This window comes from Cebidichthys violaceus, unplaced genomic scaffold (assembly GCF_023349555.1).
Source record: "Cebidichthys violaceus isolate CVI_PGR_0920_01 unplaced genomic scaffold, fCebVio1.0.p SCAF_52, whole genome shotgun sequence".
NCBI classification, from domain to species: domain Eukaryota; kingdom Metazoa; phylum Chordata; class Actinopteri; order Perciformes; family Stichaeidae; genus Cebidichthys; species Cebidichthys violaceus.
The window spans coordinates 1,546,584-1,562,130 of NW_027176728.1; the positions used below are offsets into that span (position 1 = coordinate 1,546,584).

The following is a 15,547-nucleotide window of genomic DNA, read 5'->3' on the forward strand; positions in this document are numbered from 1 at the left end:
ATTACAAAGCCAATTGACATGCAGTAAACCTGGGGACTTTGTGGCCCCCTGAAAGGTCTGGGGGACCCCCCCCCCCCCCCACCCCTGTTGGTCATCCATCTGGCTCCCTGCCTGTCTGCCTCACCCTCTGAAACATTCACACGCAGACTCTTCACTGGAGGTTAACAGTCTTTATATAATAATAAAGTCAGTGGAACAGATGGAGGGGGGGGGTGGGGGGGGGGGGGGGGCAGAGACAGAGAGGCGATGAAAACATCAGAAAAGCTGCCTGAGTTTAGTGGACGAGAGGAGACATTTGGTGATTGGACGGGCTTAGAGGATTACCGACACAGACGAACGCCCCGAGAATCTCTCCGCCGAGCATCATCACTCCGTCTTTGTTTCTCCACCTGCCCGTCATCTCCCCGGGCTCGTCTTTACCGAGCTGCCCTCCAGTGACGTGAGAGGACGTGTATGAAGTCGACGATGCGGCACGGGGATGTCTGGGCTCTCCATCAGCAGAGGAGGTGAGTCGGGAAGAGGGAGGCCCAGACCTCGAAGACGACATCGGTGTCTTTCAGATGTCGATTTTACGCTTTGTTTTTTTTTTGTGGGGTCAATTGTCAGCTTTTATCTGGAAAAATGTAAAAAAAAACAACAACAACAAAAAACACCTTTATGAGTGTAAAAAATGTATTATCAACCACAAAAAAATAAATCATTTAATGTTTCTTCCAAATACTGTACATCACAAAAATGTTTTTTATTTTGCATTGATAGGGAAGAAGTTCTGAGGGAAAAACAAAGTGTTCATTCAGCAGCTGTAGCCGAATAAGAAATAAATGCAGAATAACAGTATTGCTTTTATGTCATGTCGGTGTGTGAATTTCAGGCCGGCTGGATTTAATCCTTGCTGCTCTGCTCTTAATGGCTGTGATTATGTAATTAGATTTGCATGGGGAAGGGAGGGAGGGGTAAATCGGATGGAAAAAAATCCTCTGCTGAAAGGACAGTAGCAATTATGAGAGAGATTCAAGTCAGTTATGGAGTGATGAAAATGATGGTTTTGATCGTAGGAAGCGAGCTCTTATTGGGCCATTCTATTGGTAAAGAGGTGAACAAATAGCTTCAAGATATTGAGCATTTTTGGTGGTTTGGTTTAAGATTTAAAGTATTCTGAAATCATATTTGAATAAAAAAAGAGTTGCAAATCAATATCACCTTTCCAGAAGGATATGGGGATTGTCACCAGGTCACCAGCTCTGAGGTCAAAGGTCAGTGCTTGCTTTCTTATTTCCAGGCTGACTACGAGGATTGGCAAAGAGGACATCGAACTACCGAGCTTCATTCGACGTTCCACACTTTAACTACCAGGCCGCCCTCCTCATCTCCTCCCGCTTCCCGGTGAAACATGTGTCTCCTGTTCCTGGCCCCTCCCATCTTCCTTCTTGCCTTTTTTTCCTCACCGTCCCTTTTTCCACCCGTCGATTGCTCGCGGTCGTGTCCGCAACACTGCATTTGTTATGAGCACGCCGACCTGGTGGACTGCCGCTACCGCGGCTTCGAACGCGTCCCCAGAGGCCTCCCGCACGGCACCTGGCTGCTGGAGCTGGGAGGAAACAACCTGAGCGAGATTGGCACCCGAGCCTTCACCGGGCTGTGGTCCCTGCGGGTGCTGGTGCTGACCGACAGCCAGATACAAGAAGTGCAACCACAGGTAACCAAGGGGCGTATGAGCTTTAAAAGGTCCTGTGTTTTTTTTAGGACAAGTCCTGAAAAATAGCATTGGAAACATTTTGAAAGAATGTTACGAGTACATTTATGAAAGTCACAAAATGAAAAGCAGCTGAACTGTCGACTGAAAGAGATTAAAAAAAAACAGCTGAAATGTTAGTCGACTTATAAACAAGACGTTGATTTATCAGCGCTGATCGCTGAAAACAGTTAAATTGCGGATCTCACTTCCCCACTCTATGCACAAATGAACACGTACGCCACTTCTGTTTGCAAAAACCCAAATGCGTGAAGTGCAGAAAGCATCGAAAGCAGTTGAACTGAAGGAATGAAAAGTAAAGGGAACCAGATGGAGGAAAAGAGTGACAATGGTGGAGAAGGAGAAAGCTAAAATAAAGGATTAATAATAATAATAAGAAGAAGGGAGAATCATTAAAAAGAAGACCTCGGGTCCATCTGGGTCACAGTCAAGGGAGGGGGACAGGGAAGATGGAAATAATCGCAAATAAATAATCGCAATAGTAAAATGCCTGCTTCTCTCTGTCTTTATTTCTTTCTCTCTACAGGCGTTTTTCTCTTTGTCCTTCCTGGAGAGGCTGGATCTCAGTTGGAACCAGTTAACAGCTCTGCCTGTCGACTTCTCGACCAGTCTGTCTGCTCTCAGGGAGCTGCGACTGGAGCACAACAGCTTACACCATGTATCTGGAAACAGGTACCAGTCCGTCCGTCAAAGTACAACGGAAGTCCATCTTTTGATCACTATCATATCATATTCCTATTAGCCTCCTCAGAGGACGTGGAACTTGGATTTGCAAGGGGGGGGGGGGGGGGGGGGCGGACTGAGCTTTCAATTAACTCCACTGTGAACACGCCCACGTCCTTATTGCAAACCAGGAGGGCAGGAGGGCGGGCTTGGTGGATTGTTCAAACAAACACGGTACGTTTTTACCCCAGGAGACCGTTGTTCGTGTCACTTGCCTAACTTAAAGTAAACATTGACGTTTTTGTCGTGTGAGTCATTAGTGACGTGAGTCGTTAGTCAAGTGACTCGTTGAAATGAAATCGATCTGTTTAAATGAGGGCTATTTTTGAGTTTGTACTGGGAAGTCCATTCACCTCCCAAAAACAAAAACCCGCTGACTTACAGACGTCTCTTTATACATCCACAGCCATAGAGTCATTGGTGTATTCAGTCCAAGATGGCGGCATGCTCTACGGCAGCGCCATCTGTCGAAAAAGCACGAGCGTCTCGTCTCTTTGCTTCTATGCTCTCTGGTTCCCTTCAGCTTTATGCAGCCGCAATCTGCCATCTTCCAGATCATTGCTTTGTTTTTCAGCGCACGTGGATTGACCGTGTAATTGTCTCTCCCTCCCGTCCGTCAGCTTCGAGCATCTGGACAACATGGAGAAGCTGGACCTCAGCAACAACCAGCTGGTGGCGGTCGGCTTCGGCGTGTTCAGGGGCCTCTCCAGGCTCAGGCAGCTCTACCTGCACAACAACAGACTGACTGTGGTGCAGCAGGGGAGCCTGGATATGCTGCCTGGACTAGAGGTGCAATAAATGAGACTTGAAATGACTCTGTGTGTATACCAGGTTGCCCGTATGCCTGTCTGTCTGATTTACCCGTCTGTCTGTCTGTCTAGGTGCTCCAGCTGAGCAACAACAACATCTCTCAGATCGACAACAACGCTCTGGCGCCTCTCTACAGCCTGGCCGTCCTCGCTCTGGATGGAAACAACCTGAATCACCTCAAGTTTAAGACCTTCATCTGCCTCCACACAACGGCTACACACATCCAGCTGTCAGGTTTCCAGTATCTATACTTTTTTATTGTTGACCAAGTGAAGAGACACCACTATTGCTCACAATAGAAATGTGCATTATTCACTCTATTGCATAGGAAGATGACATAGTACAAGCGCGTTGCTGCCACCGTGATAAAGAAATGTGCTCAGTTTCTCATTTTAATGGGAAAAGGTTGCTTTTCATGTCATTACATTGAGAGCACATCTGTCCGATACGCTCGCAGTCTAGACGGAGGGTCAGCCAACTGTGGGTTGTGTTCATTCGATCAAATATTACAGCAGGGGTTGTTGCAGACACACCTGGCTGCAATCTTAAGTGCACCTTTCCGATTATGACATATTTATTGTCGTTACTAAATTCATTGTTCTCAACACAATCACTTTATTTTGCGTGACGTCGCGAAACTTTACGGTTTCTCATCAAAACAAGAACCACGCCTCGGTATGACATGATAAGTTGTTGGATGTTTCTATGGCCGCAGGCTGCTTAAGGGCAGCTTCTATGGTACGTGCAATGTTGGCTACCAGATGGCAGGTATTATGTGACAAGAATGAGCCTCTCCTAAACCTCCCGCCAGCCACAGCAACACCCACAAGGCCAGATGGCTTTATGTATGTTAGTGCACTTTGTGCACATCAAGTTCATGACCTTTATCTCCCATCAGTGTATAAGCCGGTAAAGACCCGACTACCAATCCTAAACCACATGTTGTATCTCTCTATATATATTTATATAGGGTATTTATATTTAAAAAATAATGACGTATTTGTAGATATGTTGATTCTGTGCAATAACGGGGACTTTTTTTTGATATAAAATTATATTTGTTATGACAACAAACAGTTCTTGTAATAATGGTATGTAGTCATAATGAAAGACTATTTTATAATAACATGAACAATAGACCCTATATGTTTATGTAATTACTACAACATCTTCCACGTCATTTACATTGTGCCTCTGAATAAAAACTAGCTAAATGTACTTGATGTATATCAAAAGTATTCAAATGTTCCACATCAGGTCCATATCTAAGTGTTAGATTGCACCATGCGACATGATCATGCAATAAATAAAAAGACAAAAACAAACAAACTCACAGTGTGTACGTAGAAGGATTTGATCAATGTAAATGTTTTTTACGTAAACATTGCAGCAAAACTAAAAGTACAGAAAACTGAACAGTTTGCGACCAGATGAAATATGAAAAATGCCCTTTTAACCCTTTGAAATCACATTCCCAGTCACATTGTGCCCCAATCCAACAATATAGGCAAAACAACTTGTTTTTCATTATTATTTTAATATCAAAATCCAATCATCTTTTCTTCCTGTAAAAAAAAAGGGGAAAAAAGAAAGTATGTATATATATATACATACATATATGTGAGTGTGTGTGTGTGTGTGTGTGTGTGTGGATTATATATGTGTGTGTGGATTTGATTTAAATCCCTCTTACAACTGTACACAAGTATTGAGTTTCATTGAGGAATACATCTCACCACAGAAGCTAAAGACACTCCAACTTCTCTTTCACTTGGACTTATGAAATATAAAATATAAATATATATATATATATATAAACATTTTACCTTTTTGTCATGTCTGGTCAAACTCTCCTTTGGGTCAGCGGACTCGGAGTCAGCTGTCGTAACCTCTGTTGTCGCACCACCAGGCAACCCGTGGAGCTGCGACTGCGATCTGCACCGCGTCTTCAGCAAGATCCTGCACGTTCGCCACCTCCACATCGACGACTACGGCAACGTGACGTGCCAGGACCCGCCGCAGCTGGCCGGGGCCTCGCTGGCCTGGGTGGACAGCCGGCTCTGCGTAGCGGAGACCGCCACCGTGCTGGTCATCACCGGCACCGTGCTGGTCACCGTGGTGGCGGCCCTGGTGATGGCGGAGAGGAACAGGAAGAAGAACAGGGGGAAGAACTGGGACACCGAGTCACAGAATCAAACTAATACCTAACAATATGGAGACCCTGTGGGAGCGGAGGATGAACTCCCAGGTTCCTCTCGGGACAAGGAGGCAAGATGGCTGCCACGAACTGACCATTACTTGAACGGACAAGTTCCCCTTTTCCTTTGCTATCTAAACAGGCAACAAAGCAGAAGTCTGAAGGAGGGCCTGAAGGACACTGGTTTGACTTTTTGCTCACGTTTTCACTTAAAAGTATAACGTCCACACCTTTAAAGCCCCTGTGTGATGAATATTCTTTCAACGTTTTTCTGTTTCTGGAGAAAACCTCATCGATTCAAGAGAACGTCGATGCCATGCTTTGATTTCAGTCTCTTTTGATGACATCACTTGGAGGCGCCGAAGTCAGAAAAACATGTAAATTTAAGTGTGTGTTATGTGCATGCTGTATGCACAGTTATTAATAAATCTGTTTAGCCAATCCTCTAAGGCTAGAGTGATTTAAAGGTCAGACTGTGCGTATCGAGACAGCTTCTGTTTCAGAACATTCCCGCTGAAAAGCAACAACGATCAATGAAAAACAGCGAATATCTCGTAACGTGGTTAAAACTGGGAAACCATCAACAGGGATGAAGAGCAGTAATAGGAATAGAGCAGAGACCACAGGCTTACTTTTTCAAATACTGTGACAATAATGGTCTCTAGTATGGGTCAAACTCTACTGGATCCCACATTTCCCATAATGCAACTCATTAAAGTCTGTGTCTCCCCCCCCCCCCCCCCCCCCCGGCCTGGTAAACACCCACAGTACCAAACACCAGACATCCAATTGGAGTCTCAAGTCTAATCCGACACACCCCCTGATGACATCACTATGACATCATTAGGACTCGTAAACAAACAAACTGATCTTCATGTGTAAAATCAGTGGAGTGACCAGATTTCCAAGTCAATGATTGCAATAATGCTGCAAGTCATATTATTATTATTATTATTATTATTAGAATTATCAGTACTACTACTACTACTACTACTACTAATACTACTACTAATAATAATACTGCAAGCTGTACTTGAAAACAGAACAGTGGATCATTGCTTTGAAATTCAGTTTTATCATTTTAAAGTTAACTTTACTTTCCTAATATCATGTTGATTATTTCAACCGTATCGTCCAAACCGACTATAAACTGCTCCGATAAGCTACTTTAATCGATTGAATATGTTGATGATGTTCAACAGACTGATGGCTGAGTGAGTAGATGGTTTTATCAGATATACTACAGACACCGACATGTGGTTGGTTTATCCCACCGTGAATGTAACTTGCTGTGAACAACCCCTACAGTATCTTATGGCTAACGTTAGCTCGTTGTTTTTTATTTATTTTTATGCACGTCCATTAAATGTGTCTCCCATCCGGTCTACTGACCATCATGTCTCTTTATGGTCGTCAAAGTTGTTGATTTGGAGGACATCGGTGACAGAAGCGTGACAGTCTGTTTCTTCCTGTTTCAATGAAGCCCTTCTCTTTCTTATACAAATAACTAGATCGTCACGTAACGACACGCATCTGTAGCGGTTACTTGGGTAAACATTGATGAACTACATTTACTACTACATTTAATAAACAAACTTTTGATATTGTATGCGTTTGATTTTGCACAAACTGAAATCTCTGCTGCTTATTACTGCGTGATCTTCTCGGGACTGTGCACAAATCATTGGAGTGGGGACGGGGGCCGAACCTAATGTTTAAGAAAATGAAATATTTGACCTCTTCCCGCTATCTCCAAATAATATGACAGTGTTGTCATATTATCGTGCATATGCAGTGTTGTGCATTGGTGCGACTCACTAAACCTTAAATAACAAAAGAGTCAATGCATAAAGAATTAAGATGGCGACGATGGTGTTGGCCACTTTAGACATTCGTCTAAAGTGAATAAACACAGACGGAGTTCTTTATGAGCATCATATGTCTTCGTGACAGCACTGAGGATTAATGCTGGATGGATGGAGGGAAAGAGAAACAGAGAAGCAGTCCTATTGAGGTCAAATGCCAGATGTCGAGATGATTGCTGCTGAACTGGAATACATTTATTAGATGTGTTTGTGTTGGGGGGGAGGGGGGGTTATAAAGACAGAGGCAGAGTCCAGACAGGCCTGACAGCAGACTGACACTCTTTTAGCCTTGACTTTCACGGATAATTCTGTTCCATATAAATAAGGATGCTTTGTGAAATGTCAGAATCACATAAGAGTAAACCAACAGTTTTCAAAGAAGTGTTACGGTGCGGCTCAGGCTGCATCCTTCTGTCCGAACCCAACAGGCCCAAGAGCCTACCTGCCCCCGCACCTTGAACCCTGTGTCGAGCTAACATTAGCACATCTCGATCATCGTCATCTAACCCATTGTGACCCAGCTTGAATACCCCAAACGTAAAAATACTATATCCAAACAGAAAATGAGGGATCCCAAAGTTATTCAACCAGGGACGGGGTGACCGTGCATCACTGAAAGCTCAAGGGAAGGACTGATAATGTCATGAACGGAGACAAATTCGTCCCCTTTGTCTCTCTTTTAGTTGACGTTTTTTAAAGCTGAACGGAGCAGACTGGAACAACGGGATTAGAGGCAGATGTACTATATTTGACTGACTGCCAGCAAGGATATGTCTGACACAGTCTGAACGGTGGGGGCTGATGTCGGGCGTTAGCCAAATGGAAAGCAGCATTTGTTGCACTGAAGGCCAACAGCAAATGAGTCTTTACCTCCTTACTGTGTTGCGTTTCCGGTTGAAAGAGGACATTGGGATGAGACAGTGTGGGATTATGGGACGGGCTTTCTGGGAAGACATAAAGACCCTTGATAGAAGGGGATTGTTGAAACGTTTATGATTGTTTTCACTGGTGCAGCATGAGGTCGTCTTTGAAGATTTGGCCCGTTCGAGTGTCAACCCTAAGCCCTAAGAATTGTACCCCACACCCCACAAAGGAAATGTTTGACATTTTGGGAATTATAATAAACTACTATTTGCTTTCTTTAAAGAGTTAACTGAGTAAATGAATACCACTTGTGCCTGTGCGCTAGGTATTGACTCGGAGAAAGCAGGTGGTAAATGGTAAATGGCGCTTTTCTAGTCTTTAACACTACTTGTCGTCATTCACCCATTCACACACTGATGGAAGGTGCTACCATGCCACCGGCCCATCAGGACTATCTAACGTTCACCCAGCGCAGGCACAGCTACAGGAACCGACGATCCTCTGATTGAAGGACGACCCTGCTCTCCGCTTAGCCACAGTCGCCCACAAGGTGGTTAGCCTAGCTTAGCATAAATACAGGAAGCAGGGGAAACAACTAGCTCGGCTCTGTCCAATTTGAAAAACATGCCTGCCAACATCTCTAAAACTGACTAATTAAAACAATATATTAATACCAGGTAGACTGGTGGCATGGCTGTTTCTTTTCACATTTAATGTGATTATTTTAGGGTTTATTTGAATAAAACCAGAGTTGATGATCGTTGTTACAGTGGAAAGAGCTAACCAAGATGGTTTTGATGTCAGGTAAACTTGTTTTGTTTTTCAATGGAGTCTGGTGGCTTTGAGGAAAGCATATTAGTTGTATGTTTTGTACGGTAATAGAGTATAATAATAATAATAATTGATTTTATAGATTTTTTTAATAAGCCCACAGGATTTAAATCTGCGTATATTATAATGAAACAACCACTTCCATTTCTTCTTCTCCGAATGCTCGGAAGGAATCTTGCCTAGCCTTCGTAAGACCCGACTTGGAAGGACCCGTTTGAGAAACACCCAACATCTTTGGTTCTGCTGCATCGATTTTGATCCTTTTTTTGCAAAAAAAAAAAAAACCAAGCTGTCCATCTGAGTGTGTCTGACAGTGTTACAGGAGTGCAGTCAGCAGAGTAATATTTTAAGGTGAATAGTGGGAAATGTAGCTATGTTTAAAGGGATATCAGTTTGATAATATAAGACAAGTGTCTGGTAAAAAAAACCCACTGAACACATCCCAGTTCAGTGTTTTTTCCCACTGGGCTGCCTGATCTGACCTTCTGTAAGCAACACAAAACAGTGTGAGGGCTGAGCCTCATCACACTGGGTCACAGGTCTGTGACGGACTGTTTATGTTTCATCAGACCTGAGGTCAAATTCCAATTTCCTGGAGCATCCTCTAACAGTGTCAATGCACTCTCTCTAAGGACAACGCCACACAACTCTGGCTGCTTGTGTTTGTGCCTCTCATGTAGCCTAATTCAATTTATAGTATGAACATATTATGGCATCAGAACTTACCGTTGTGTATGGTGAGTTTAACATGTATTTAAACTCACCAAATGTTTTCAAATGTTATATGAAAATGAGCTGAATGTAAATGTCGGCTAAATATTTGATGGAGTAAAACATTGTTGAAGTTAAACGCCAAAATACAATGACGCATAGAAATGTTTTTGATCGTGAACTGAAAAAAAAACAGGTTGCAAAGTTATAGGACAAAAACACGGACAACTCCCAGACCGCATTGGGAGCACCCTGTCAATCACATGGCAGCCCCGCCCTAAAACATACCCTCTAAATGGACCATAATGTACTAAATGAACATCATGCTGTATTGAAGAAGACTTGAAACTAGAGATTGAGACCATAAACTCATGTTTACAATGTTTACTGAGGGAATAAATCAAGAGAGAAGTAGAGTCATTTTAGACTAGACTTCTATACAATCAAACTTCTTTTTGTAACCAGAGGAGTCGCCCCCTGCTGGTCATTAGAGAGAATGCAAGTTTCAGGCACTTCTGCATTGGCTTCACTTTTTCTGCCACCTGTTTGGTACACTTGCTGCTCTTGTGGCGCCCTTGGTCTGTCCTTAAGGCATCCCATCCACTTTGGAAACACCGCAATGACCTCTACTCAATGTTTTCTTAGTAATAATATTTGGGCATGAGATAGTCAAACAGCTCTTGTAACAAAACAGCAGCAGGTGGACTTTGCCCGCTGGGCACAGAGACACTTCAGCAAAAGCCTGGCAGAGAGTGTCAGCAGGAAGATGAGCTCCACCAAGGTACCTGTCTGACTGTCTGTCTGTCTGTCCACCTTTCCACCTGTCTTATCTGGTCCTTAATTTGTCCAATTTGTTGGGTGGGGTTCTTTTTTCTTACAGATAAAGACCGTTTTTGTTTTGGTGACGGTGTTGTGTGCAACCAGTTTGGTTGTAGCAAACCCAGTGGAATTGGTGAGTGAACTGACCTTTGACCATTGACCCTTTAACTTCAAACTTAGCTCTTATACTGGCTCAACATAACCAACTCTCTCTCCACATATCCCCCGACAGACAGCAGCCAGACAACAGGGTAAGTAATGTGTGTGTGTGTGTGTGTGTGTGTGTGTGTGTGTGTGTTAGAGAGAGAGAGAGAGAGAGAGAGAGAGAGAGAGAGAGAGAGAGAGAGAGAGAGAGAGAGAGAGAGAGAGAGAGAGAGATGAATTTTGTGTCATGTCATGGGTTTCTGTGCTGGGTTTAAGTGTTTAAGTAGAAACACATGGAAATTAGCTGGTGAGTGCAGTCTTTTATTATTTGATTGAGGCATGAATCTGTGTCCCAGGGGGCGCTGTTATTTTCTACGCCGCCTACCAGGGCCAGCTGAGAGACATCCTGTTCAACCCGATCGTCTTCAACCAGGCGCTGGTGAACCAGGGCTCGGCCTACGACAATGACACGGGTGTGTTCACCGCGCCGGTCGCCGGCGTCTACCAGTTTGTGTTTGTCGCCCAGCTCTGCCGAGGAGACCACAACAACGTCTGGTACTTCATGGTCAACGGGAACGGGAGGATGACCTGCCATGCTCAGGTACATGACGCTGAACTAGAAAAACATAAAGAGAGATCGAGCTTAAAAGAAACATTTTAATGGTAATTAAAAGTCAAAAGAATGGTTGCTATGCACTGGTAATACTTAAGTCCACCATAAGAGAAGACAAAATCAAGGGTTCATAATTAACTGAATGAGGTGTGATGTGTAGCATCTGGCCAGAATTTTTGTTTAAAACATTCAACAAACTCACATTATCAATAGAATGTGAAGAGGTTACATTGTTGACGCTAAGTCAAAGTCGTCTATGTAGCAGATATGTCTACTGAAATGAGCATGCTAGCTAGCTAGCTAGCTAGCCGCGGCCCGTCCTGTCTTGTGATACCACTTGTTCCTCAGGAGGCGATAGTGAGCTCTGATACATATTTTGGAGACTGAACGAACAGATACAATTTCAAACATTTACAATGGGTGACATGCAGCATTGTTTCCTGTTAATTGCAGATTTGAATTTGAATTCAGCGCCACAATGGTGGACTCCACCACTAACAATGAAAACTAGCGTATGGAGAGATAATTTAAAAAAATGTAATAATGTGAATGGCGATGGCTGAAAAGATACAACTTTAAGGGTCATCATTGTGACCCGCTCCAGCAGACATGATGAAGTAAGGTGGGCCAGACTGGACTCAGCAATAGACTAAAAACTATACCATAATTAAATAAACAATAAACTTAACAAAAGTAAAAAACTAAGCTTAGCCTAAATAGATCATACTGGAAAAACAGTTAAAGTTAAGACTACTTTAAACTCCGCCGCCCAGTCATGTTACAGTTCAAATCCATGTCTGTGCAAAATGCCAGCACCTATACATTCCATTCTAATAGACATTTGTGTGAAATTGTCTTTATTAACAAATTAATTATTGAGTTATGGGCAACAACGTTTTTTTTTTTGCGAGGACACAGTGCCCTTTGACCATGAGACGGACATACAGACGTAGCTATGGACGGATGAAGATAACACCTCCGACTACTGATGAAGACCAAGACGTGTGGTTTAAAGTACCAGAAAACAAAAAGTACTTTTACAGGACTCTAGACAACTCAAATTAGCTAAACTATATTGCACACCCTGGTCATCTGAATGTCAATGTCAGGTTGAAAATGAAAACAAAGAAAATTAAAAAAACTAAATTAACAAAAGGCCACGAGGATCTACTAAAAAAAAACATGGACGCTGAGAGAAAAATGTGTCTAAAAATGTCATCGTCCGCTCCTGTCCCCCAGGTGTCTGGTCCTGACACCACCCTCAACACCTGCTACTTCATGGAGGAGCTGAAGACAGGTGACCGGGTGTGGGTGAGGCAGAACATGGGGAGCTGCGCCTGGGCCAGCACTGTCTCCAAAACCATCACCTTCTCCGGCGTCCTGCTGGCTAGGGAGGGCGTGTCCACGCTGGGGGGGAAGTATGGCTCTGGAAGCTCCTGTCCACTGCCCAGCATGGCCCGCCACAAAGCGGCCCACAACGCGGTGTCCGGCTCCGTAGGCCGGAGCGCCTCCTTGTCTCGCGTGGCCGTCACTCTGCTGCTTTGCCGTCTCCTCTTGGATTAATCATGGTGAAGTCATAGACGCTTACATTATAGAAGCTTTTAAACAAATCTATTTGACACTTTCCACAGCTCTAACTTGACTTGCTGGGACCTCTTTTTTTAAAAGTGTCGCATCAAAGTTACAGCACAGCAGCGGTAGAACAGCAGAGTTCTCATTTTATTTGCAGTGGCAAAACGTGTACTTCAATCTTTTGCTTGAAGATATACTTCAATAACAAAATGACCATTTGTGTATCAATTGCTCATTTCGTGTTACCTTGAATTCTTGAAGAAAACTTTCTCGCATGCCTTCACGGTGAATGAAGAATCTAAAAGCGGAGAAAAGATTTGATGAATTGAGGTAAATATAGTTGTTGATGAATTGAAGTATTGATTGAATTGGAATTTGAATTTGCATTGAACAGCAAAACTGTATCAAAACATCGGTCGACAAACTCTCACCAATCTCATAGAGTATAATCCAATAGTAGCATTCGTAATATCGCTGCCTCTGTGGATTTGCCTGTTAGTATAGTATAGTAGTAGCAGTAGTATAGTAGTATAGTATATTATAGTAGTCCACTTGTTACTTTGATTGCTTACCTGTATCGTAATGCTGCTGTAGCGAACAAATTTCCCCTTGCGGGATTAATAAAGTATCCATCTATCTATTTATCTATCTGTGGATAGATAGATAAATATCTAAATATCTATAAATATATAAATATCTGTGGATTTGCCTGGCAACGGCAGCTGTGTCGATACCACGGACAATAACTTCATATTTTTAGGGTAATAAAAATGTACCTGAATTCAGGAAAATGTAGGATATTTTTAGAGACATTCATGTAATCTTACGTCGCAATACTATTTTCTGCGAATTATTTCTCTAGCCATCGTTGCAACTAGCTGATCTGACCAGCTAGAAGGTGGCGGGCAAACGTCTGATGGTTGACCCGGTCAAGTAGTCTTCTAGCTAATGAAGTGCTGCCATGCAGGTTGGTTAAAAAAGTATCATTATTATCCAGAAAAGGAAAAAGAAACTTTGAAAAATAAAAGAAGAAAATCTGATGCCCCGTATCTAGTCATTGTCAACGAATCAGCGGTCAAAAGGGGGCTCCTCCATTAGTCATCGCTCATTCCTGTAATACTTTGCGGTTCATGCGCCCTGACTGGACCACACGCCATTCTCCAACTCAATATTCACCAAAAATATCTTCAATTCCATAATATGTCAGAGACATATTGATTAATACAGCGTTAATATTTGGCTTTTAAAGCACCCTGATGTTTTTGGTTTCTTGTATTCAGTTACTTGTGTTGATGTTGCAGATGTGCATTTGTTCTTGAAATCATTAGGTTCAGAGCCACGCACTGGCTGATGGGAATAAAAGTCAGTGGTGTGCAACAGCCCTCTACATCCAGTAGATGGAGACACCTCATTGATGACATCCACTGTGTGCCGCGTGGAACATAATGTCATAATGAAGTCATACATGTCACCTCTCAGGGCTTGGTGCCTTGCTCACTGGAACCTCAGTATCTGATAAAGGTGAAAATATCCATAGGTCATTCAGTTTCCCGCTAGTAATTAAACTTGCTAACAACTTAGAAAATATGTCTGACAACTGTTGGCATGCTATTGTATATCTGTTAAGGTTATTCTACATCAGCTTTGTGAATGATGAAATATGAACACTGTCAGTAATCTATGTTGTTTCAGTCAGTATTCTAGTGAACATGAGCTGCTCTCTCTCAGACTTGTGAACAGGTGAAACCTGTCCAGCTGCTCCTCCATTGACGTTTTTGAAAGTTCCTTTTCTTTGTTATTCTGTCGTAGCGTTCTCAGTTCTGAAACAGGAAATGTTCCCAGACACTCACCTGGGTGCTCTCAGTGTCCTCTATGACATCTTAGCTCTGCACTTTATACTCAGTGACATCACAAATTTGAGCTTTAATACTCTAGTTTTTTCGATTTGGGAGAGAGTTGTCCATGTTTACTCATATTTTTGGACTGCCTTAGACCCTAATTGCATGTCAACATTTTTAAAAACGGGCCGATAGTTCCCCTTTGGAATTGTTTCATCTTTATGTTGTAATAATTGATTGTATTGTATTTATTGTTATCGCTTCATCTACATCCACGACTGTCATGTTATCTCATGAGACATTTGTGAAATTCCCATAATGAGCATATGAACTCTTAAGTTATGGCCCAAAACGTGTTTTGATGAAGTAAATTGAATCAGTTGAGTGCCCAATTTGCTAAAAAATATTTTGACTGCCATAATTTCTGCTGTCATGAGATGTCAAACAATGTCATACACACTATCATTGACTCAACAGCTGCTGGGTCAAACTGTAGCTTCAGTTGACACAGAAACAGCTGTTCGTTGCAGAGTTGTGCAGTGAGTGAGTGTGTGTGTGTGTGTGTGTGTGTGTGTGTGTGGGGGGCGGGGGGGGGGGGGGGGGGGGGGTGCACATCCTCTCCTCTGCTGGAGCTCTGGCGTTCCTCGCCGACAGCAGGCCTCCCAGCCTTCTTCTGCACACGAGATGAGGACGCCGGCTTCCTGTTGTTACATTGGCTGCGATCGACTCACATGCGAACATTCACTTCTTTACCAAAAGCCTTAACTGAAAGGAATAATGGAAATAATAGAAAAGGACTTAAATCCA

At 43.0% G+C, this 15,547-nt stretch overlaps 2 protein-coding genes across 2 annotated transcripts; both read left to right on the plus strand.

Annotated features, from left to right (window-relative positions):
* Positions 1 to 1,501: 1,501 nt before the first annotated feature.
* si:ch211-237i5.4 (leucine-rich repeat-containing protein 70) lies at positions 1,502 to 5,911 on the plus strand (the record flags this gene model as incomplete). Its single annotated transcript, XM_068731485.1, has 5 exons — positions 1,502 to 1,696; positions 2,280 to 2,425; positions 3,097 to 3,265; positions 3,358 to 3,520; positions 5,196 to 5,911. Coding segments are annotated over 5 exons (972 nt in total), but the record flags the coding sequence as incomplete, so codon positions are not given.
* A 4,589-nt stretch (positions 5,912 to 10,500) lies between these two features.
* LOC137888231 (cerebellin-3-like) lies at positions 10,501 to 15,308 on the plus strand. Its single transcript, XM_068731581.1, has 5 exons — positions 10,501 to 10,535; positions 10,635 to 10,706; positions 10,806 to 10,824; positions 11,074 to 11,318; positions 12,570 to 15,308. The coding sequence occupies exons 1-5, from the start codon at positions 10,521 to 10,523 to the stop codon at positions 12,891 to 12,893; spliced, it is 675 nt and encodes a 224-aa protein (XP_068587682.1). The 5' UTR covers positions 10,501 to 10,520; the 3' UTR covers positions 12,894 to 15,308.
* Positions 15,309 to 15,547: the final 239 nt, after the last annotated feature.

Coding starts and splice junctions, on each gene's coding strand:
- LOC137888231 (XM_068731581.1), top strand. Junction 11,319..12,569: donor GGATGACCTGCCATGCTCAG/GTACATGACGCT, acceptor CCTGTCCCCCAG/GTGTCTGGTCCTGACACCAC.